Below are 22,923 nucleotides of genomic sequence, written 5' to 3'. Positions count from 1 at the left end.
CATTAGTCTCATATATGTCTCACAGGTGTCTCACATGTGTCTCACATTAGTCTGATATGTGTCTGACAGGTGTCTCACATTAGTCTCATATGTGTCTCACATGTGTCTCACATTAGTCTGATATGTGTCTCACAGGTGTCTCACATTAGTCTCACATGTGTCTCATGAGTGTCTCACAGGTATCTCACAAGTGTCTCAAAGGTGTCTCAAATATCTTACAGTTGTCTCAAGTATTTCACAGGTATGTCACGTGTCTCACAGGTATTGTTGAAAATATTTATTTATTATGTTTGAATATTTTATATGCGTAGCTTGATTAGGATAATGTTTAACATGTTTATTAGAATAATGATTAAGGTGATTATGGTGAACTTTAAGTTGCAGTTTTCTCGCTCAGCCTTTGGCCTTATTACTCTCAGCCTATGGCCTTCACATATTTGTAGAAAGACACGCTTCAGACTTCACAAGAGCAAACACGCACATACATCACACTGTGCAAAGACACACACATGGCCAATTAAGAAGTGCTGCAAATTGGCCAGAGGAGAAGTTAGGGTGAACACCATGAATTAGACATCCAAACGAGAGACAATGGGGCCCTGTTGGAAGTTGATAGCACCTGGGTCCAGGCACGATAAGAGTAAACTAAGATTTATTAATCTAGGAGGCCCTGGTAAGGAGGGCCTGATAAGTGTAGTAGACTAGATTTATGAATACAAAGGGGGCTTTGCAAGAAGGCTGCAGCTCTGTAGGTCATCATGTGACACAGCACACAAACTTGGAATGCATGTGTTAATGTTGATTGTCTTATGCATGTACAATGTTTTGCTAATATCAAGATGATGTCAAATTGATGATATTGTATTTCTTTGGAGGTGTTTTATGTCTTTAGAAGTCCTGTAGGGTAGAATATACTATTGTTTTAATATTGAATATGTGTGGAGGTGGGTCTGACCCTAAGACCCATAAGAGGAGGAGTGAGACAGGATTTATCAATTAATGAATACTGAGTGTGAGGAGTCTGCTCCTAGGACCAGCTCGGCTACACATGTATTTGTTTATTTGCTTGAAATTATCACTAAACTTAAGTTTATTTGAACTTTATTGGAATCTGTGTGTCATTCTATAGAATACAATTTACATTGAAACGACCACAATTCTCATCAACCATCAAAGTCTAAGTTACAGCTATATCCAAGAGTATAGAGTGTGAGAGTGAGGGCCCGTTAGGCCTCTGGCCCAGTCTGAGGGTTTAATCTCCCACAGTAGTGTCTCACACCAGTGATAACACTATATTGAGCCAGAAAGATTAATTTTTTATCTTAAGCTCAAAGTTATGGAATTAATGTCTTGTTTGCATCAATTCATTTACTATCAGTTACAATCTACACTTTAAAAGGTCCCTGAACAGACGGAAGCCTGATACACAGTACAGTATATCTTTCTCCAAACAAGTTCCATATCTTGGTAACAAAAGTTCAAATGTTGTGAGCATACAATAAAAAATATCAGGACATTGGCCAAAATGAAAATTGCTTTTGGTTGACCAGGGACCACTTACGACGGCAGTATTGCTGACCCGGTCAGCTGTCATCAGCCTGGGGCCGTGGTGTGTCGTGGTGTGCCGCTCCTGTCCGCCTCCTCGGTGTTTCTCCGCCCTCTCTGGTTTATAAATGAGCCGAACAGCATCCAGCCAGCGGGGTTAGCTCAAACAGCGCTGCTGAGAGGACGCAACATGGCGGAGAGAGGCAGCGAGCAGCCGCGGTCCAGTGCTCCAGCACCGCTGTAGAGCTGCTTTCTGTGTCATGTCTCTGGTACAGAGTGAGAGGACACTTTTCTTTGACACTACGAGACCAACACTGCTGGGGAAATGAGTCAGCACGCAACAGGTAGGAGAGACAGGGCAACAAACAGCACGCGAGCAGCGTCCTCATCCCCTTTACGAAGGAGCTGGTCGCGTGCGCTGTGACTGCGGCCACTTGTATTTTACTGATGGTTAAAATGAAGTAAATGTAAGTTACAGTCTTCATCACTTTATAGGCTGCTGCTCTTTAGCCAGCTTTTTCAGAAGCGGTGAGGAATTTGCTGGACCGGTTCCTCCAGTGGCCATATAGCAAGGAGGGTTGGAAAGTCTTGTCTGGCGTGTTTTCAGTAAAAACAATCATTTCCCACGAACCTTTCAGACGTCCCGGAGTGCCCCCCCTCCCCGCCGCCGCTGCCTGCTGATCATGTGCTCAACTCCGGAGCTGTGCTGTTCCCCGGTAGCTATTCGTCCTCACTGCTCTGCCTCTTACTGTACATCTGCAGCCGTGTGTGGCTGACCCTGCATCTGTGGCAAGCTTGGCTGGGAGAGTACTAATTAAGACTTCTTGCTTATCTCAACACTTTCCCAGTCAGTGTGTTGAAGTGACAACGCTAACAACGTTTTGTGAATTAAATATTGAGATGTGTGCAGTCCAGTTTAAGTTTGCAAGATTAAAGACACCGAAATGAATCGTATTAAATGCCAGTGCCTGTGTCAGATTAAAATGTCCTTTACTAAATATGGATACCAAATAGAATAGTTTGCCACACCTGTCTTTTTTTTTTCTGGGAACCCTGTAAATGTTAGACAATGTTTAGTTTTTTTTGTTTTTTTTCACTTGAATCTGTCTACAGGTGCGTTTGATCAACATGGTTGCCCTTTGATCGTGTTCCCAGTGGATGGACAAGCCAAACTCTCCTCAGAACTCAGCAAAGCAGAAGTGGTGGACTTCATAAATTACTTTCTGTTTCTGCACAAGTATGTGGCTTCAAAAAAAGCTTATTGTGTATACTGGTATATGCATGTGAGAGGTAATGCAGGCAGCGCTGATGCTTGGATCATTCTTTCTCAACAGTAAAAAGCAGCAGAAGGAGAGTTTGGTGTCAGTGGTGGCTGATCTAAGGCATGCCTCGCTCCCTACAACCAAGTTCATCACTGAGACTCTGCTTCTGCTTGAGGTACTGGCAGAGTGCGCTTTGATGCTGCTGAAACTGGCCTGCAGCATGTTTCCAATATTTGCTCTGAAACTAGATGTCCACCCCATGCAGAAAGTGACACATAGATTTCCCCAGTAATAGGTTAATAAAAAAAAAAAAAAAAAAAAATGGACTGACCATGGATGCATGAGGAGAATACTGGATTCCAAGATGGTGCCGGTTCACTCCCATGAAAACCGTTAAAGTGGTCATGTTATGCTCGTTTTCAGGTTTAGAGGTTGTGCCAGAATAGGTTTACATGGTTTAATTTTCAAAAACATGAATATCAGCACCTCTTTTCAGCCAGTGTGTTAACCGTTCCGTTTTATCTACCAAGTGAAGCATCGGACTTCTATTTGATCTTTTTTGGGTGTTGCACATGCGTAGAACCAAGGCAACAACTACTAGCCAATCAGAAGGTGGGTCCTGACAAGCTGGTAACCAGGCTTCGGATGAGTTGTACATTTTCCCGAACCAGCTTCTCGACCTAGACTGAAGCAAGAGTTTCAGAGTGGAGTAAAGTGTGTGTGGTGTGTGGTTTGTTTTTTAATACAGCGTGCTAACCTCGACAACCAAGCTATACTCTAACATTAAAATAGCTATCCTTATTAGCTAGGCTTTTTTTTTTTTTTTTTAAAGGTGGGTCTTCGTTATTAAATGCGTTGTGTTGGAAAGATTTGTGCAGCGACGTTCATGAGAGAGGGAGAGGAGGTGCTGCGTGAATAGATGCACTGCGCGCAGCTCTGCAGTCAGATATGATTTTAAATGGGACTAGTGTTTTTAAAATCAAATCAATATATGGTGGTCAGCGTTAATATTGTGGTGGGCCGCCACAAATAAATCAATGTCTGGGCAACCCATGTGACATAGTGACGCAGATAGTTTACGGAAGTAAAGGCTGAACTACAATCGAGTTGTTTTGTGGGAGATGGGAACTCCCCTTTTTTTTTTTTTTTTTTTTCTTTGTGAACCCATTACATGCACAAAAAGATAGATATATAAAATAAGAAAGGAAAGTGGGAAAGCCAAAAAGCTGAATATCCCCTCCCTTTAAATGAAAAAATAAGCCACAAATGTTTTTCTGGCATGCTTCCATGTTGTGCAGCCCACTGCACAGCCTGCACACTATCTCCCAGCGCCAGATTGATACCACATTGGTATTATGACACACTTGAAAGATGGTTCAAATACATGCCTATAAGGTACACCACTGTCAATGGAAAAGAAGCCCTGTCACCATTAGGATTCCACATTACTGCCCTGAAAGCTGCACCGGGTACTGTTACCTTACATGCTGGCAGCCCTAAAAAGCAACATGAGGTACCTGCAACGTCTTCACATCAGTGTCCAGAAACGCAGCACACAATGCTCATTCTAGTTACCAAAAAGGATGGCTCAACTTTTCATTTCCTATGGGAGAGAAAAGTACAACTCTAACATTATAGTACACTATATATAAAAAACAAACGTGCGTGTTGCAAGTTAAAGTATTGTACAAGTTGAGTTCAGACGCAGGGTTCATGTGAAACGGCAGCTGGGTGTTTGTGCAGTTGGTTCTGTCTGAATTATGCATGAACAGGACTCGCTGTACAGTGACGTGCTCAACTTGTGAGTGCCCTCTTGACTAGCACAGCTCTTTCTTGCAGCATAAAGTTATGCAACATATGTTTTGAATCAAAGAGCTGTAGTCTGATTGTGTGTGTGTGTGGAAGCGGGTGGGGGTCACATGCATGGCTGGTCACATGCTTGGTTATTTAATAGGAAGCCTCAGTGAAATGACTTTAAATGACCACAGTTATGTAGGGGATGCTGCATTTTTGCGCCCAGATCAACTATTCTCAGCTCACTGTGCTGCTCCTGATTCTCTGTTACTCCCTGCAATATTTCAAACTGGTCCGCTGGTAGCTTGTCTTGTGGAGGGGCCCTGTGTGAAAATGTAGTTGCGATCTTTATTGTTTTGGTTTATATTGTGCACATTTGGGGGTCAATATGTAGCCAAGACCAAATCTTTGCGTTGGGACTCCCTGACAGGTTTATCTGGTCATGGGTGTAGGGGCCACAGTTGGAATTGCAGGTCACTTGCTGCACAAATTCTCTTTTCTTACAAATAAAATTATTACAAAGGAAAGGACAGATATATTCATGTATAGGGAGTCGGCAGAGGCCAGCTAAGCCAGAGAAGGACTATAGTGCACATGGGAGGCTTAAGTAAGCCTGAGCTGTGTGTGTGTGTGTGTGTGTGTGTGTGTGCGTGCGCGTCCAGTGAGAAAATGACTGCTGCTGCTGATGACATCTGGGCTTGGATTTGGAGAATAGTTATTAACAGTCTTGGTAACAGATTCATAAACGAACATGTCTCTGACCCCCACACCTCCAGACCGAAACATGCTGGCTGTGTTATTTGTATTGGAGGATCCTGTGTCTTCAGAGCTTACCCTATCCTGGCCTCTGCTGCTTTTGATTTTGATTAGATTTTTGACTTTAATCTGTCTCAGGATCCTTCAACTTTATGGAAGCAAAATATTAAATTGCTGGAATTCTGACTCAACTGCTTGAGTAACCCAAGTCAGTTGACTATATGTAATATAAAAATATGTTTCCTTTCTCTCTAGCTGCACAAACGGACTGTCCACAGTGTGTACATAATTCAGCCCAAAAAGAAGGAGGATGCTAAGCGTTTGCTGAAACTCCTAGCTCCATCAAAGTCTTACACTGCCTCTGTGAAGGTGAATGAAAGGGCACATACCATACCCCTGGGGTTGTTTTGATTGACTTCACTAGGCAGCACTGATCTCATCTTTTTTTGCAGAAAATCCTTCTGAAAGAAATCTCGGAGCTCTCCATCTACATTGACCGAAGCCAGCTTACCGCATCGTTAGGCGGCTACCTCATTTACTGTCACCACAGTTGGGTTGCCTTCATTAAGGTAATCATTTTTGGAAAATGTCATACCTCTGTCAGTGGCTCTGCTCTTGACTGCATCCAAGGAACCCATAAGTACTACTGGGTTAACTGTACATTATTTTGCCCTAGATTCCATGATTTGGAGTTAGCTTAGCTAACTAACTAACAATGTAGAAAAAAGCAGCAGTAGTGAACAAAGAGGCTGGAAATACAAGAATTATAATTACATTTTTGTTACTATCCTCTTTTGGGTATCTTAAAATAAAAAACGTCTACTTTAAGGACTTTATACAAGAGTAGCTACTGTATTGGTGACCAGATGCTGTGATTAGTTAACAAAGTGGCTGGTATTCTCTAAGCACTAGAGATGGGTGGATGACTTGATACGGTTTTAAAACATTGTGTTGGAGCTTGTGTCAACTGAAGACTACCATGTAATTGTAAATGCTCTGTATTTGTATAGCGCCTTTCTAGTCTTTTCAACCACTCAAACACTTTTACACTACATCTGCATTCACCATTCACACACTGGTGGAACAGCCACTAGGGGCAATTCAGGGTTCAGTATCTTGGACACTGCGACATGCAGGGGGAGCCGGGGATTGAACCGCCGACCATCCGATTAACGGCCAACCCGCTCTATCTCGAGCCACAGCCGCCCTGAGTGACAGCCGAAGCTTCAAACGTCACTGCTGCTTCAGAGTTCAGATTGTCTTAAGGTTTTGCAGCTAAACTGTGATATGCACATTACTGTGATTAGAGGTGAAACTAGAGAAATATAGTGACATGCACCAGTGACCTTGACACCAGGTAATGTATATGTTATTTTACATTATAACGAGTTGCACAGTAACCTCTGCAGCAGCATTTTTAATAAGAACATGCAGGCTTCTTGGACTTCATAGCACACGTGAGCAAGGTCTGGTGGCACTTCGGGGGGGGTTTAATACAAATGGGGAAAAAAAGCATCTGCCCATCACTACCAGACACTAAACAGTGGTAAAGTTATCAGGGACAAGTCAAAACAGCATAATACTGTGTGTGTATGTGTGTATATATGTGCAACAAAGGCTGTAGAGTACAAAATGGTAAAGTACATCACTTCTGTTTATTAACAGGAAATTCTGAAGTTCTTTTTGCTCCTGGGTGACATTTTTGTGAATTAAACTTTGCTACAAATGGGGCTGAACAAACGCAGCCAAAGTAGACTTATATAGCAATTTGTGTGAATTAGGCTAATGATCACAGCTCTTGTGTACAGGAATTCACTGAGGTTAAACAAGCGATTTTAAAGTCAGGTTTGTACAGTTGAGAGGGTTTGGCTTGGAACACGTGTACAAGCTAACCTTAGATGCAGGATTAGAATACAAAAATGTTCTTGCGTGAGGCCAAGTATTTGACAAATATACTATTATTCAGTAAATATATGCTATAAATTAGCATCCGCCCATAAATCAACCATTCTGACCAGCTCTGATTGTGAAACACAGAACTCAGTGATTCAAAGCAAAACAGTTGAAGCTGTCTTATGATCAGTCAGGGGCGTTAACACAGAGTAACATTGTGCTGCTCTGTGTGTGTACACACAAATACACCCTCCAGCATATTTGTGTGCTACTTCAGACGTAAGCAGAATAATATAATAATAATAATAATAATAATAATCTGTTAATCTGACATCCAATATTCCAGCCACAGTAAATATTGCGTTGTTGTGATAGAGAGCGTGCTCAGCTCCATCATTCAGGAGATGTTTTCATTTGTGAATCTATTCATGAGATCCGTCCAAGCGGCCTGCATCTATTGTCTGTTACCTTGGTGAAGCTTGTGCGAATGCCTCGCGTAATCAGCTGACCTTATTAGCAAGTGAAAGGAGCCCCTCTTTGCATGACATTATACATTCAGTCATTTGGCCGTGATGACGGGGTTCATTAGCCATGGCAGATCTGTCTATAGGAGACCTATTCAGGATGCAACTGTACCATCTCCCCCAGACCTACATTTAGGTTGTAGGTGTTGAGCAATTACGGCTTCCGTTGGTCAGCTTGATTTATTATAAGAATCACAATTAGACTAAAAGAGAGCGTAATCTAAAAACCCACGCTAATCCAAACAAATGTTCATAGTGAAAAGTTGCAGCATGGCCTTGTTTCCAACACAACTGCAAACGTCTCATGAATCATCTTGGTCTTATTGATGATGTGGCCTTTTAAACAGACTCTGGCTCTGTGCTGCTCCTTCTAGGAGATCGATGCGTTTGTCCAGGAGTTCCTGTCTGTAGTCCAGCGGCTGCCCTCGTGCATCTCCACCCTGCAGGTTCTGGCCAGGCTGCCCCTGCCCTCCACCTTCAGAGAGCTCCAACACTTCTGCTTCACCAACGAAGCAAAGTTCCAGCAGCTCAGGAGGTCAGGTTCACGGTTAAGGGTTGTTTTTTTTTTTTTTTTTTTTTTTTTTGCACTTGCCCTGTCGGGTACGGGGGTCAGAGTACTCGCCAAGTCGTTTTTGCTTGCCCTTATACAAATAGTTTTATTTATTAGCGGTTATCAAGTAACAACAACACTGAAGTTAACTGTCATGTTTTTAATCTTTATATGTAATAAAGTGATTCAGGACACAGTGTGTCAGATGGTATTGTTAGGATTTTATTGATGGTACTACTCTTAACGGTTCTTTATCAATACTCGTGTTCTTTTTCATTACTAAATTTATTTTTAAAGTATATTATTTTCAAGAATACATTGAGAGCAGGGTTGGAATGAAGTATTTTAAAGCCGGTTTGTGCTGTTGGATGAAGTGAAGTGCACAGCCTTGTACAATAGTTTCCCTCCTTTTCTAAAACGGCAATTGATTGTCGAGTTTATATAGAAAGCTCCTTGTTTCTGGCCATTTTGAGAGCACATGCAAACCTGCTCTTGATTCAGATACTGAAGTAGCCCAAAGATGGCCAGTTTTATTTTAAACATCAAAACAGTTCTGAGCTGTGCTAAGATGACTGCACAAGGCTTTCTAATGTTGAGTACTTTTAAGGAGGTAATTTAGGATCATCTTACAGAATGCGCCTTTGGAACACAGGAGTGGTGGTTGCTGAAATCAGCCTTTTGCCACATTAGCAGTGTCTAGGCTGTATTTCTAATCTCCTCTCACATTCTTTGTATGGATGTTTGGGGGTGCAGAGAGCTGGGGCTGGATGAGCTGCTGAGGCACTGTGAGAGTATGGTGGAGAAGCTGCGTTACCCTGAGAAGGAGCCGTGCTACCAGGCGATGGCCGGCACTGCCCTCTTCACCCACACAGCCTTTGACATGCTGCAGAACCACAGCAGGTACTGCAGGGACCCAGCCCCCAGCATGCCCAGTCAGAGTACACACAGTACTGCTTGCCTTTATCTTAATCCTCTGTAATAACACTTCCCCTGCATACCATACAACAATGTTGCAAAGGTCTTGTGTTGCAAGAACAGCTGAAGCACAGAGCCAACATGCTTTAGACTAGCTTTTGTTTGTGTTAATCTACATAATCGTAGCTCAAGTGTTATGGTTATTCATGGCACCAAAATCACAACGGTTCGCTCTGGAATCATCTGTGTAAAGCTAGAGCAGCATGAAAAAGCATTTAGACTGTCAATTAAATACAAATGTCATCTTGTTCTTAAGGTGTTTGAGATAAAGCAACCACTAAGTGACACACAGTATGTTATGATAAATATGGACTGAGGCCAGCTGTTAGCTAAAGGGCTTAATTATTTTACAGGATAACTGCAGCTGTGGAGAAAGTGGAGCTGCTGTGGCACCAGGCCTTTTCTAAGGCCCGTCTCCAGCTGCAGGTGTTCCAGCTCCGAGAGGAAGCACTACAGGTGAGTTAGTGGACTCCATTTGGATCTGAGGGTGCTTTCACACCTGACCTGTCTGATTCACCGTAACTGTGGTGCATTTGGGCTGGTGTAAAAGCTGTTAATCAAACTCTTGACAACAGGGCAGAGAACACCTGAAAAGTTGTTTGTGTTTTAAAAGCAAAACTGACTGAAGATGTGATTTTTAGCATGAATTGAAAAGCCATACTATCCTGTAGTTGCTGTGAATTGTCAAGGAAGTGATCTTATAAGCAACATATGTATTTTATGCAAATCATCTGGTAATTCGAGACGTAGGTTAGGTTAAATGGTTGGTTTCTGGATAGCTGTTAATCTTCATGTGTCAGCCCTGTAGACTGGTCTGCATCACGGAACTCACTGTCCTAGGTAATCTTGGTCCAGACCAAATGAACCGAGCTACAGGTTTGAAAGAGCCCTGAGTGTCGTTGTTAAAGGCATGGTACTCCTCTTAAAATAAGTACCAATGCAACACAACTAAAGATGAAATCAATCTTATGTTTCTAGGACCTGCTATTGTGATGAATTGTTGTTTCTCGATGGACTTTTTAACAGTATGGTGGTGGCCTGGCCAGGATGATTGAGGCCTTTTTAAAATGTCTGTTCGCCGTGAGCCGTGGCTCACCTTTTGAACTACATCTATGAACGGAATGTCTTTACTTCTGCTTCCAGATCACAGAGCAGATCAAAACATTTCTTCAAGACAAACTTGACCCTTACAAAATAGAGATTGTCAAGGATCCTGCAAAGGCAATGATGTTGGTGTCCGAATTTGAGGCGTCGATTCACACTCCTGCTATGGTAAGAACTTGTGATACTTCATTGTAGCCTGTTGTTTTAGTTTTTCACCCTTTCTCTTATAGTCCTTGAAGTGTCTAATCCTGGTTAGTTTGAATATGTAACATCAGTCACAAGCGGTGTCGTGTTACTGCTGTCATTTTCCCCGTGGTTCCACTTTTTCTCACCTACAGGCACTTGTTCGCTGTGCTGAAGACGTAAACCACACGTTAGTGGAGATCCTGCCGTTCAATGGTCAGACCGGAGAGAGCTGGGTTCTGGATCTGGAGAGGCTGAAGGAGAAACTCCACTCTGCTGTACACTTGACTCTCCAAACCCTTAAAGCAGTTTGCACATACCATCATTACTACAGCAAGGCAAGGTTTCAGAAATTGAGAAACTTCGTGCTCAGTGCCCGTTGGTGTGGTGTTTGCTGTAGTCTAGAGACCATCAAATGCAGTGTCATGTAATTTCTCAAAGTCTATAAATTCAATCTTCTCCAACATGAGGAATTGCAGCTTTTCTGTATCTAGGTTTCCATCCAAATGTAGCACAGGTTTTGACCAAATTTTGAGAAAGTTGGCATTCAGCATTTCTGTTTTCATGCATTCAGTCTCATGGCTCAACACAGATCAGATGTCTTCTAAAAACAGGTGGATAAAAACCTGCCTTGAATCTCCAGAAACTGAAACTCTTTTAGACACAACAAACAATATAGTTGCAGTTTTTCATATTATACACATAAGAAAAAAATAAAAAGTGAAAGAGTTAAGTGTGACAGCCTGCACATCTCTGGAAGTGATCGTGCTGTGTCCCACAAAATCACACTGCTTAAACAGTGAAGGCTTGAACAGTGACGTATTCATTCTCCCAAAGACAGGGTGAAGCCACTGACCAGCTGTAGGGGTGGGTATTGTTTATCTTGCCCAACTCATATCGGCGTGTTTTTATCTCAGCAGTATTCCTACCATTTTCAAAATAGAATAAATTCAGAACAGGATTAGAAATGATTTATACTTTAAATACAACTTAATGTTGGAATTAGAAAGATATACCACTACATGCAGACAGCTTTGTTTTTAGATTGCTTAGCAACAACTTCATTACACTTTTTACTCGAGTTGTCTTCAGATGGAGTAAAACTTGACTCCAGCTGGCCTCTGTACTGCTGTCCGCTCCACAGACTGTATCAAAGAAGTGGATGTAGCCACCAGGACGTCACCTATTGGTTTGTTGACTACTGTTTTGATGCCTTGAGTCTGGCATTTTGGCCATTGCTATCTGGTTTTTTGGAACCAGACATGACAATATTTGGACGAGAGGGTAGAGCTGGGGGTGGAAACGCATTGCTACCAAGCAGCAATCTCTGGGGCTGTAAAATGAAGTTCCAACAACTGCAGTTCATGAAATGGCTACTTGAGGCAGGCTCCCCTCCTTTTTTGGGCTGTTAGACCTCTTGTGATACCTGTAGTTTTTAACCATTGCGCAAACTTTCCTGATGGTTTTCTGTAACATTTTGTAGTGGCTTATAATTGGTCTGCCGGCACAGCAGCACTAAAATGTGGTTTTGTGTGGAGGGGGGGGGGGTCCCTCTTAAATAAAGGAGTAAATAATTGTGTATGCTACGTAATCTGACTGGTAAGTGTTCCTCTTACAGGCCAGCAGCTGGTACAGTCTGGTCCTCTGTGAGAACTTCCTCCAGGAGCTGCTATCAGGCATAAGTGGAGATGGTGTTTCCACACAGAGGCCAAGGAGGAACTGGGGGGCGATCCCTGCATGGAGGCACAGAATGTCTACTTTCCTGAAGAAGAATCCCCCACCAGATATGGAGGAGCTGGTTCATCTGGCTCATCTGTCTAATGTCCTCCCAGATGAGGAGGTCCAGCAGGCGGGCAAGCAGATGTCTCAGCGGTGAGAGAGCATTTATTCACAGAGAGGCGATGAAGAGAAGACTATGGCTGTCTTTTGGATTAGTCTTCTTACAGCAGTGTCTCACAGATGTGAAATATTAGTGGGCTCAGAAGCAAAAATCTGCCTTTAAACTAGAAAGAAATAATGATTAGACATTTATCGTGATAAGTATCGATATTTAATGGTATGAAAGTTTTTATATTGACATTTTTGGCCATATCGCCCAGCCCTACTAGAAACATGTGCTTATTAAACAAGCACACCTTTCTGCCTGGAAGTGCAGTTTACTATTGGCTCATTGGAGGTGTACTTTGTGTTTAACCAGTGAACTTTATGCATATTTATTTTAATTAGGAGTCATTTATATACACTGGAGTTATTTGCATAAGTGTAGTTGATGGGACGCTTTTTGTTCCTGATTCCCTTTTCTAAAGTTCCCGTACAGTAAAAGAAGACTAAGCTTTCTTTAGATACTGGTCATTCAAATAGTTTTTACACCACGGTGTCTGCAGACAAAGGTTTGAGGTGGCTGGGTCTGATGTGGAACAGTTTGGCTGAGCAGAAAGTGTGCTGACAGATGGTCTATCAACATAGACACATTCCTATCAATGGCTAAATTGACAGTAGTCATCTTATTCACCAGGTGCATGACCTTGAGGAAACTCCTCATTTCTTCGGGACCAGTGGCTGTCGGTCACCTCCAGCTGGCCTTAAAGTGGCAGTATGAGTTGTTGTGGAGCAGCCGTGTAAATCATTCCCCTGCTGACGGTGCTACCAACCAAACTGCTAAGGACATTCAAGACCTCCCTAAATGTGAAGGCGGTAAGGAAGCTGCCCACCTTCTCAGAACGTCACCTTCCACATCAGTTTCTGGAATAATATCAGCCGAGGGCAAACCCCCCTCCCTCAGCTCGTTTGACTCAGGCTTCGATGGGGCCGGGAGTAGCCAGCTGGAGGCCTGCGGAGGGAAAGAAGCAGCGGAAGGTCTGTCTAGATTAGCTGGGACCAGTGACTCTGTGAGACTTGACTTGAACCAACCTCAAATCCACAAAGACAATTTCTCCAGTGTTTCGGATTGTGAAGATCACAGAGAAGACTTTGACTTTGGCTCTGTGGGGAACTCCTCCAGGGCTAGCATCCAGATCATGCCTAAAGTAACTGTAGAGTCACTCAACTTGGAGATCAAAGTCAAGCGCTCGGCTGCGCTACCCAATAATCCTTGGCTTAGCTTGCCTGTTGATGATCTGGAAAAGTCGTACACAGTTACTATTACACAGACCCCGACCGCGCAAAACAAAGACCCACAGTTCCATGATCCTTCAGACCCCTGCACTGATTCCAACCAGTCCAACAGGTATCGAGATCAGCCCACACAGACCGAGGCGTTGAGCAGAACACCGACCGGAGGGCCACAAAGCAGGGACTGGATACTACATTCACAGAGCAGTTTGGAGGGTGCTGAACTAAGTCCCATTTGCAACATCCTCTCCAGTACTATTACTGATGGAAGAGACAAGTCCATCTCTACCACAGATGGGATTCCCACTCTTCTCTGGGATTCTTATGACCTCCATGACCAGAATCAGGATGCTGTTGATGGGTAATGCACCGGTTTCTGAATTCAAATTCATTTTAGCTAGGCGGTTACTGTTTAAGGTTTAGAGTTCCATCCACACGAGTGACGGGCTGTTACAGCTGACCTAGTTACATTTTACAGTGTCTGATCTAAGCAAATAACTGTTCTTACAATTGGCCTCTCATATCTAGGTGGCAACAGTCAGTTTTTGTAGATGAAATTAAATGACTTGGCAGATTTTTACTTTTAGCACAAAAACCCAGTTCGGTGAGCTGGTTCCAGGGTCTTGCTGACTCGCTGTCATCGCTAACTGAACCATGTCAATGAAATGTGTTTGACCTGCGCTTTTCGTACTTCAACAAGTCAAAATGTCTGCTGTGACAAGGTTATTACAATTGCTTAGTTATGATTGGACAGTTGCTGTTCAGGGGAGGAGTTTGGCTAACAACAAATACGAGTTGATGGTAAATGTTAAACGTATCTTAACAGTAGCACAAACTTAAGAGACGGAACCTTAGTGAACCTTAGCAGCAGTTTTGTATTAAACTATGTGTTGCTTATGAGTTCAAAACCCACATAGTCTGACTCTTAAAGTGCTGCAGAGATTTATGGATTGTCAACTTTCATTCTATTTATTTTGGTTACCTGCTAAAAGATGATGGTGCAATGTTAAAAGCACAGTATAAATGTATTAAAACTCTGCAGGAGCTGTCGTCATGCACCAGTCATCACAGGGACTAAGACAAGGATATGAAAGCATCTGAAAGCCGCAGACTGGGCTGTTAGTTCTCAGTGGACCTGACTGTGGTTAGCAACGGCCAGACACCAGTGGGATGTATTGGTTTGTAGAGTTTTGGTGTGTACAGTTAAATGGCACTTCTCTTGCTTTTCTTCAGCTTGACTGATATCTCCCTGAAGGACTGGGACGTGAAGGAGCAGGAGGGTTTGAGGGAAGTGGAGAAGATCCTGGACAGGGCTGATGAAATACTGGAGGTAAGACATGCACCATTTGAGTAAAGGGCTGGATCCTGCTACAACTAGTGATCATTTTCACTGAGTCTTTAAAATGTCAAAGTTACAAGAGCCCAATGATGTATCTTCACTTCTTCCATAGTATTTACAGTCACATGAACATCTTGCTCTACAGAAAGAAGAAAGTGTTTTGGCTCAGGAGGCTGTGCTGGATGCCTTGCTGAGATCTGAGGACCAGCAGGATCCGTGGCCACTGTGGGACAGTGAGGACCAGCTCGGTGTGGTATGTTGAGCTTTCTGGAGATTAAGTCAAAGATGCAAACTGCAACATCTTAATTATCAGTGACCTTGGGTGACTTATGGAAAATCATTTTCATAATCTCCAGGATGTATGATTTTCACTACATTTCCCAGAGATCAAAGTTCTGGCTAAAGTGATGATAAACTGCCAACTGAAGTGTTTGGGGGGGTTTTTTGTCTCGAACTTTGTATTACTGGAGGCGGTGATCTTTTTAACCCTGGTGGCCTTCACTGGAAATGCCGACTATCAATTTTCTTATATTAAAAAAAAAAAACAAAAACGCAGATTTCTGCTTCTGGAAAGATATAAAAGGAAAAACCTTGTGGCTAGAAGTTAAGAGTAGCCAGCTCTGTTCACTTTTGAGCTCGATTTGATTTAGTTGATCAAAATGTGACAAATATGCATTTTAGTCTTTTAAAATTCACTTGTTTCAGTCAGAACTGCAGGCTGCAGTAGAACATTTGTTCATTATGCTTATGCTTGTTTTTAAAGATGTCCTCTAGTGAGCTGGCTGAAGCTGGTGTTCTTGGCCTTGAGGATTATCATATCCCTGCAGAATCTGACAACCTCAGTGAACCCAGATCAACTGGATCTGCAAGTGAAACGAAGGCTCCTGAAGATGATTGGCGCTGCACTGACGCTGCCTCAGGAGCAGACGCTGTGGCATTTCACAGCAGACTTGGCCTGCTGACAGAGCTAAGGGAAGTCTATGTCCTGGATGAGCTGATCATGGAGGAGAACCTGAAGATCCACGAGCTGCGACACTGCAAAGAAAACCCCAACGAGGAACTCATGGGGAGCAAACCTTTGGATGTGAACGGGCTGTCGAGTATGAGTAAAGAGAGGGAGGCTTTTAGGTTAAAACTGGAAAAGGAGAAAAGGGAGGTGGAGAAGCTTGAGAAGAGTTTGGGCAAAGAGCTTAAAGTGAAGAAACAAAAGGAGAGGGGTAGAAAGGTTGTAAAATGTTCTGTAATGGAGAAGGCTAGAACTGAGAATAAGGAGGACCGAGCACTCTCTGAGCTTTTATCAGGTTGTTGGAACAGATCACAGAAAACGCATTCAACATCTGGGGTCCAGAAGGATACCCAGGATACCTGTAAAAGTGAAAATGTTCAAGCAGTATTGGGTCCTGGTGTTACCAAAGAGGCTACGCTCCAAGACATGGTTCAACTCCCAGATTCCCAAAGTCAAGATCATTGCTCTGAAGCTGAACCATCCGTATTAAATATAACTACCTCTAATAGTACTTCTGGTTTGACAGAACCTCCTGAAGAGAAGGGAGTCCAACCTCAGGGATGCGTCTGTGGGAAAGTATTAGATGAATCTGGTGAAAACCCTACCATATGCAAACCAGAACCTTCTTTAACCCTTGAAATGAGGCCAGATGATGGCGCGTTCGACCCGGGTGGAAAGCCACACCTCCCTCTCGTGCCTAAGCCAAGAAAGGCTTCCCATCCTGTGAATGACAACCTCGCTGAACAGGAAACTCCTCATTCCACAGGGCTGCAGAATCCGGCTCTGTCTTTAGTTGCTCAAGATCCTGGTTTTGTCCCACTTGATCTACAAGATAAATCAAGTGACGCACTGCCAGATAATGTGACACCAGTCATCAGTCACACCTTTGTTGTCAGTCCACATGTGAAGGAACACAGCAGCAACAACAACAATAATAACCGTGCTTTCCCAGAAACATGCAAGGTGTCCTTGGACCACTTGCCTGAAAAGACCACCAAAGATGAAGAGGCTGCATCAGTGGTACCTGCATGTTTGTTTCAGAGAGATGTACACCCAGCAGAGGAAATCCAGACCTTATCTCCTGCAGAAGAGTGCCCACATCAACAGTCAGCCTCCCAGCCGCCTCCTGACCAGCCTCCAGCGGATGAGCTGAATGAAGAAGTGGCTGATGGTGTTCAGAGCTCTGAGACCATGAGCATATCTGGCTCCGGGACATGTGGGATTCAGGCCCAGCTTAACATAAACATGAGAGAGGTACACTATCTGCTGTAATACGTGGAGTTGCTAGTTTGATCTTTCAATGTCTCTCACATAAAAAACAGAGACAGTAGATTTATATCAATCTTCTCTCTGAACTAAAGCATTTCTGCCTGTTTTCCGCAGTGTTGGAACTTCTTAAAGTGAAATTGCACTGTAAAAAAAATAATTTGAATATGAAAAATATCCCTTGTACTTCACCTGAAAGAGTTAAAGCAGTCATGAGCCTTAAGAGGAGGAGTGTTACCCATCACTGAGCATCCCCAGCATTGTCGTTCATTTGAGTCAAATTAATTTATCTTTCGTGATGTGACTGCAGATGACAGCTTTCAAGACCCCCATAGTGCTGGATACAGGGTCTGGTTTGATGAAAGCAGGATTTGCAGATCAAGACCTCCCAAACATTATATTTCCAACAATTATTGGAATGCCAAAATATGAGGTAAGGGCATATACTTCACTTGTGCTCTACGAAAGTAATACTCTGGAACAGTGATGCTTTGCTTCTAGCCAGCTTTTCTCATTCGAAGAACTCAGTTTTGTCTTTTGTCTTTGCAGGAAATAATGAATAGTAACCTTGAAAGGGAGACCTACATTGGACATGAGGCTCAACACATGAGAGGGGTCCTGGCTCTGAAGCATCCCATAAAGAACGGGATCATTTGTAACTGGGATGAAATGGAAAAGGTGAGTGAAAAGAATGCATATGCCTGACATGAGATGGGATGTAGAACTGAATGTGTGTTTTTAATGCTTTGAAAATGTCAGAACCAGCCTGCTTTGCATGTATGGGTGGATTGGTTCCAGTGGCGCTGGGGTATGCATTTGATATCAGGGTAGAGTGGTGGCTGTTCATTTTTATCATCTTTGACTAAGATAATGCTACTTGTTATAATGGATGTGAAGAATGAATTGAATTGGCATTCCAAAGTTGCAGTTTGGCATTCATCAGTGCATATACAGGATAATTTCCTGTTAGTACAAAGGGAGGCGTGATCCTCGGGTCATGCTTTAATCCCTTTCCTGGTACTCTAAATGCAAAGAAATGTTCACCTGTTTGTTCAGCAGCTCAAAGTGAAGGCACACTTCCTTTCCTTCCCTGTCTTCACTGAATGCAGCTGCTTACTGTGTCTGTCAGCTGCTAATCACTCACTACACCACACTTTTGGGGACCCAGAATAAATATGTTAATATGTTTGACTGGACTTTTAGATCTGGCATCACACGTTCCAGCAGCTGTGTGTGGATCCAGAGGATCACCCTGTCCTGCTGACCGAGGCAGCCATGAGCCCCCTAGAGAACCGTCAGCGCATGGTGGAGATCATGTTTGAGTCTTTCAATGTTCCCTTCACCTACGTGGCCATGCAGGCAGTGCTGGCACTGTACGCAGCGGGGAGGACCACTGGTAATGTGGTCAATTCTGTCTTTGTATGCACTTTACTTGCATTGTGTTGGAAATGTGTCATTTAATAGCACTAATGTCTCATCCTGGCAAGCTGCTGTGTTACAGCCGTACTGTCTTTCTTGGAACAAACAGTGTGTGTGTGTGTGTGTGTGTGTGTTTTATCTTTCTCGCAGGTGTGGTGTTTGACTCTGGAGACGGGGTGAGCCACAGTGTCCCTGTGTTTGAGGGATACTGCCTACCTCATGCAGTGCAGCGCTTCCCTCTGGCTGGTGTGGATGTTACAATGCATCTTAAAAAGGTATTCACTGCCTTTTTTGTTTTTTTAATACACACTTTCAGAATATTTAGTCAGGGTCAGGGCTTAGACCAGAAATGATGAAGTTATTGTGGTAATATTTAGGGATTGAAGCACAACTTCAACTGTCAAAACATTAAAAAAAATCAAAACAGCTTAACGAGTACTTCATCCTAGCATGATGACTGAATATCCCCTTGTGCAATGTGTTCTGTATATCCCTCATACACCGTGTATACTGTATAAGTGTGACAAGTGAACATCTCTGAAGCTCAAATTGCCACTTTGAGAGAACACATCATTACTTTCACCTCTATTCTCCAGCAGAACCACTGCTCCCTTTGTGGAACAGGTGGTGATATGGTGCAAGCATTGTGGCTCTTGTGGTGGTTTCATCCCTGATATAAAGTCACTATAGAACATTTACACAAAGACAAAGCTCCCTCACAAAAGCGCTACAGACAGCCTTCTGAACCTGTAGGTTAATGTTCTGTGTCTGCCATCCCTGACCATTTTGCTGTCCCTCTGCTTAAAGCTTCTGCAGGAACAAGGGGTGTGCATGCGCACCACAGCAGAGATGGAGATAGTGAGGGAGATGAAGGAGAAGTGCTGCTGTGTGGCTCTCAACTATGAAGCTGAGCTGAGTTGCGGGGGGTCGTCCTTCAGAGAGATGCATTACACCATGCCTGACGGACAGGTGGTCACTCTGGGCATGGAGAGGTTCAGGTAACTGTCCACACACCTGCTCCAGATGGACACTAAGTGGGGTCCTAAAGGAAACCAGTATTAACACTGGAAATGTGAGAACTGTTTTAGAATGTTGTAATAATTCATCTCACTGGTAAACATAATAAGCATGAGTCCTCTCCCAACAGTCAACAAAGATCATCATGTTAATCATCATGTACATTGTTGTTCCTGATCACTGTATTTGCTTTCAGTTCCTCTGTACGGTCTTTTACTTCAGGGTCTTGGAGTATAAGGCAGTGTCACTAGTTTTGGTCAAAACCCTATTACTTAATTTGTTCTGAAAAAAGGTGAAGAGCCAACATTGCAGCAGTCAGTTTGGGCGTAATCAGTACCTTGTCTGCCTCGCCTTGGTCTTCAGCTCAACTGCAGATCCAGAGTAGCAGAGAGACTTTACATGCAGGTGCTGCACACATGTCTGACTGTAGAGACAGCGAAGCTACTGCTTCTAACAGACTTACCCCCCTCCCCACCCCCACTGTTCATCCAGGGCCCCTGAGATTCTCTTCAAACCTGAGCTGATTGGACGAGACCATTATGGGATGCATGAAAGCGTCTTCAAGTCAATCCTGAGCTCAGACATTGACCTGCGGCGCTGCTTCCTGGGAAACATCATACTGTCAGGTAACAGCTGTTTCTTGTTTGAGCTGTGCCAGTGAGTCATAAGCACAGCTTGCCATGCTCTCTATGCTTTGATGTGGATTTGAAATGGTCCCGTTCCAGTTAATTTTGGTCTTTGCCGGTTGTTGTTATTTGTATCTCTTGCTGAAGGTGGGAACACTCTTCTGCCTGGCCTGCCTGAGCGTCTGGAGGCTGAAATCAAAGGACTGGTTCCCCCCGACATGGGGGAGAGCGTTCACGTCAGCAGCCCCAAAGACAGAGACTTCTCAGTGTGGAGCGGCGGAGCAGTTCTGGCCAACCTGCCCACCTTCAGCTCTGCATGGATCAGTCAGGAAGAATATGAGGAGTACGGGCCGCAGATCGTCTTCAGGAAGTGCTTCTGAGACGGCCTGGGGAGTGCACGCTGGACTGTGTAATGTACCACTTCATCTTATTTCACCAAGTGCAATAAAACTACAGCTCTAATACAATGCCATGGATATTTTTTGTCTTTATGTATTGATGACTTTTTCTGTGGAGTCCGTTTTACCCCTCGCACTCTGTGTGGATCCTGACCTGTGGGCTCTAGCTTGAAACAGGTGATCACCTGGTACTTGTTTTATGATTATCTCAGATCCACCAACATGGCCAGGATGAAATTGGTGTTTGTCATACAATTCCTCAATGTTACTCTCCCTTAAGAACCTTTTACTGTGTCTTAAGTTTCCCATTTTGGGAATGTATGTCTGTGCCCGAGACTTAAAGCCTAAGCTTATTAATGTTTGTGATTAAGGGACTAGAATTGAAGCCGGCCTTTAATTGATGTCTGCCAACTTGTTTCCAGAATGAGCACTTGAGGGACATAAACTCAATGTGCCGACTCCAGATATAAATATATGAATCTAATATCAAATTACAGTGCGTATTTATACAACAGTTTTAAAAGTAAATTTGGTATAACAAATTATCTTTGTGTGACATGGTGAAAGTTGCATGAGCAGTGCAGCTGTGCAGTGTTCACAGCTACTATGTTTTTTTAAAGCATTATTAAATGATCTTTATGATGGAGGATGATTATGGTGACTGTATTAGATTCTCAGTATTTTTTTTTCCATGTAAAATTCCAACTTTTCTGTCATAACATTACAACTTTTTTTCTCTCAAGACTTCTAAACATGACTTTCTTGTAACAACTGTATTCAGTAATTTTTTTTTTTGCAATTTTTTTTTTTTTTGCCATTTCTTTCCCTAGCAGTGGCCGTAATACAATTATCGTGCGAAACAAAAGATCAATGTACATGAATTTTTGCTGAGCAGTTGTAAACTGGAGAATAGAAGTGTGGATTTGTGGAATATGAAGTTCTAGAAAACAGTTAGCTGAGCTGTGTCTCACTTATGGTTATTTTCCTGTGTAGTGATTCTCCACCTGATAGTCTGTGGGTTAGTGTGCAGTTGGTAATAACTGAAGATGTGGTGTACAGTATTGGTCAGGTAATGTCTTTCACTCTGTCAGTCTGTTGAACAGGCAGCTGATGGTAAATGCTACTGCTGCAGGTACAGTGTGTGTGTTGTCTATTGTCTAAAGTTAAACTTCTCTTTAATATTTTCTATTTGAGTGCAGTGTTTTGCCACAAATTTTCTAAAATATCGTCTGATCTGAGAACTGTGGTTATGTGAACACCTGCACAGCAGTATTGATTTTTGTGAAAGGTGTTCCAGTGGTGCCAAAACTGCTGCATTTATCTCATTACCTGACTTTTGAAAACCCCTGTCAGCCCCATATAATTTATACATGGTCTACTTTTTAAAATGTTTTCTCTTGCATGAAATGATTTTGTTGCGTGTCATTTAGTTGCACCTCTTGCATGTGCTCCTTTGTCTGCATGTCTTTCTTTGTGTTTTTGTAAACTGCCTCTAAACGGCATGGGGCTGTCATGTGACTTAAAAATCACCATGAAACGTGACCTTGTGAGCCTTGTGTCATGGCACAGATGAACTGCTCAGTCTGTTTTTATCGGAGTCTCCTTCTCTAAATGCACTATAACAGTCTGGACTGACTCTAGCAATGTATCACCCAAACCATGCTATTTATGTCATGTCTGTTTTTATAATAAATATTTTAATCTGCATTTTTTTTTTTTGTTGTCCCTTGTTCATGTGTCACATACTTCATTGAACATAGTGGATCTACTACACAGACAGTAGCTGAAACAAATGCATTCCTTAGCCTGCTGAAGCAAGAAGTAAATTGGAAACACTCCAGATAGAACTAGTAGAACTTCCATTCTATGCATCTAGTGTCAAAAATTGCATATCATTTTTAAGTTGCTCTCTACATTTAATGAAATACACAAACATTTGGCTAAAAATCCTTCTGTTTGGCTTAAATTGCCAAGCTGGACTGTGCAGGTTAAGCTCTTTGAAAGAGTTACCCTCTGCGTTGCTAGTATTTAAACAGTCTATGTTATGTAACTGTCTTACAGATTAACTGACAATTTGTGGTGGTGTTTTATCTATTGCGCTTTTTCTGTACAAAGATTCCAAGAAAAGTTAAAAAGCTGCTTCAAGCGTGGACAT

At 42.8% G+C, this 22,923-nt stretch overlaps 1 protein-coding gene across 1 annotated transcript; it reads left to right on the top strand.

Moving 5' to 3' along the window:
• Positions 1–1,208: 1,208 nt before the first annotated feature.
• LOC119908650 lies at positions 1,209–22,475 on the top strand. Its single transcript, XM_038726464.1, has 23 exons — positions 1,209–1,889; positions 2,184–2,261; positions 2,659–2,782; positions 2,880–2,982; positions 5,613–5,726; positions 5,810–5,926; positions 8,149–8,309; positions 9,078–9,224; positions 9,653–9,755; positions 10,443–10,571; positions 10,742–10,924; positions 12,205–12,458; positions 13,102–14,058; positions 14,931–15,027; positions 15,182–15,289; positions 15,800–17,296; positions 17,619–17,741; positions 17,858–17,986; positions 18,512–18,704; positions 18,878–19,002; positions 19,535–19,725; positions 20,237–20,370; positions 20,518–22,475. Exons 1-23 carry the CDS (start codon positions 1,871–1,873, stop codon positions 20,748–20,750), a joined length of 5,319 nt encoding a protein of 1,772 aa, XP_038582392.1. The 5' UTR covers positions 1,209–1,870; the 3' UTR covers positions 20,751–22,475.
• Positions 22,476–22,923: the final 448 nt, after the last annotated feature.

The sequence above is a fragment of the Micropterus salmoides genome, unplaced genomic scaffold (assembly GCF_014851395.1).
Source record: "Micropterus salmoides isolate LMB-PRFRI ecotype aquatic unplaced genomic scaffold, ASM1485139v1 Ms_hic_scaffold_18, whole genome shotgun sequence".
Classification (NCBI taxonomy): Eukaryota; Metazoa; Chordata; class Actinopteri; order Centrarchiformes; family Centrarchidae; genus Micropterus; species Micropterus salmoides.
The sequence above is the reverse complement of the archived record's forward strand: the minus strand, read 5'-3'. Positions and strand labels throughout refer to the sequence as shown.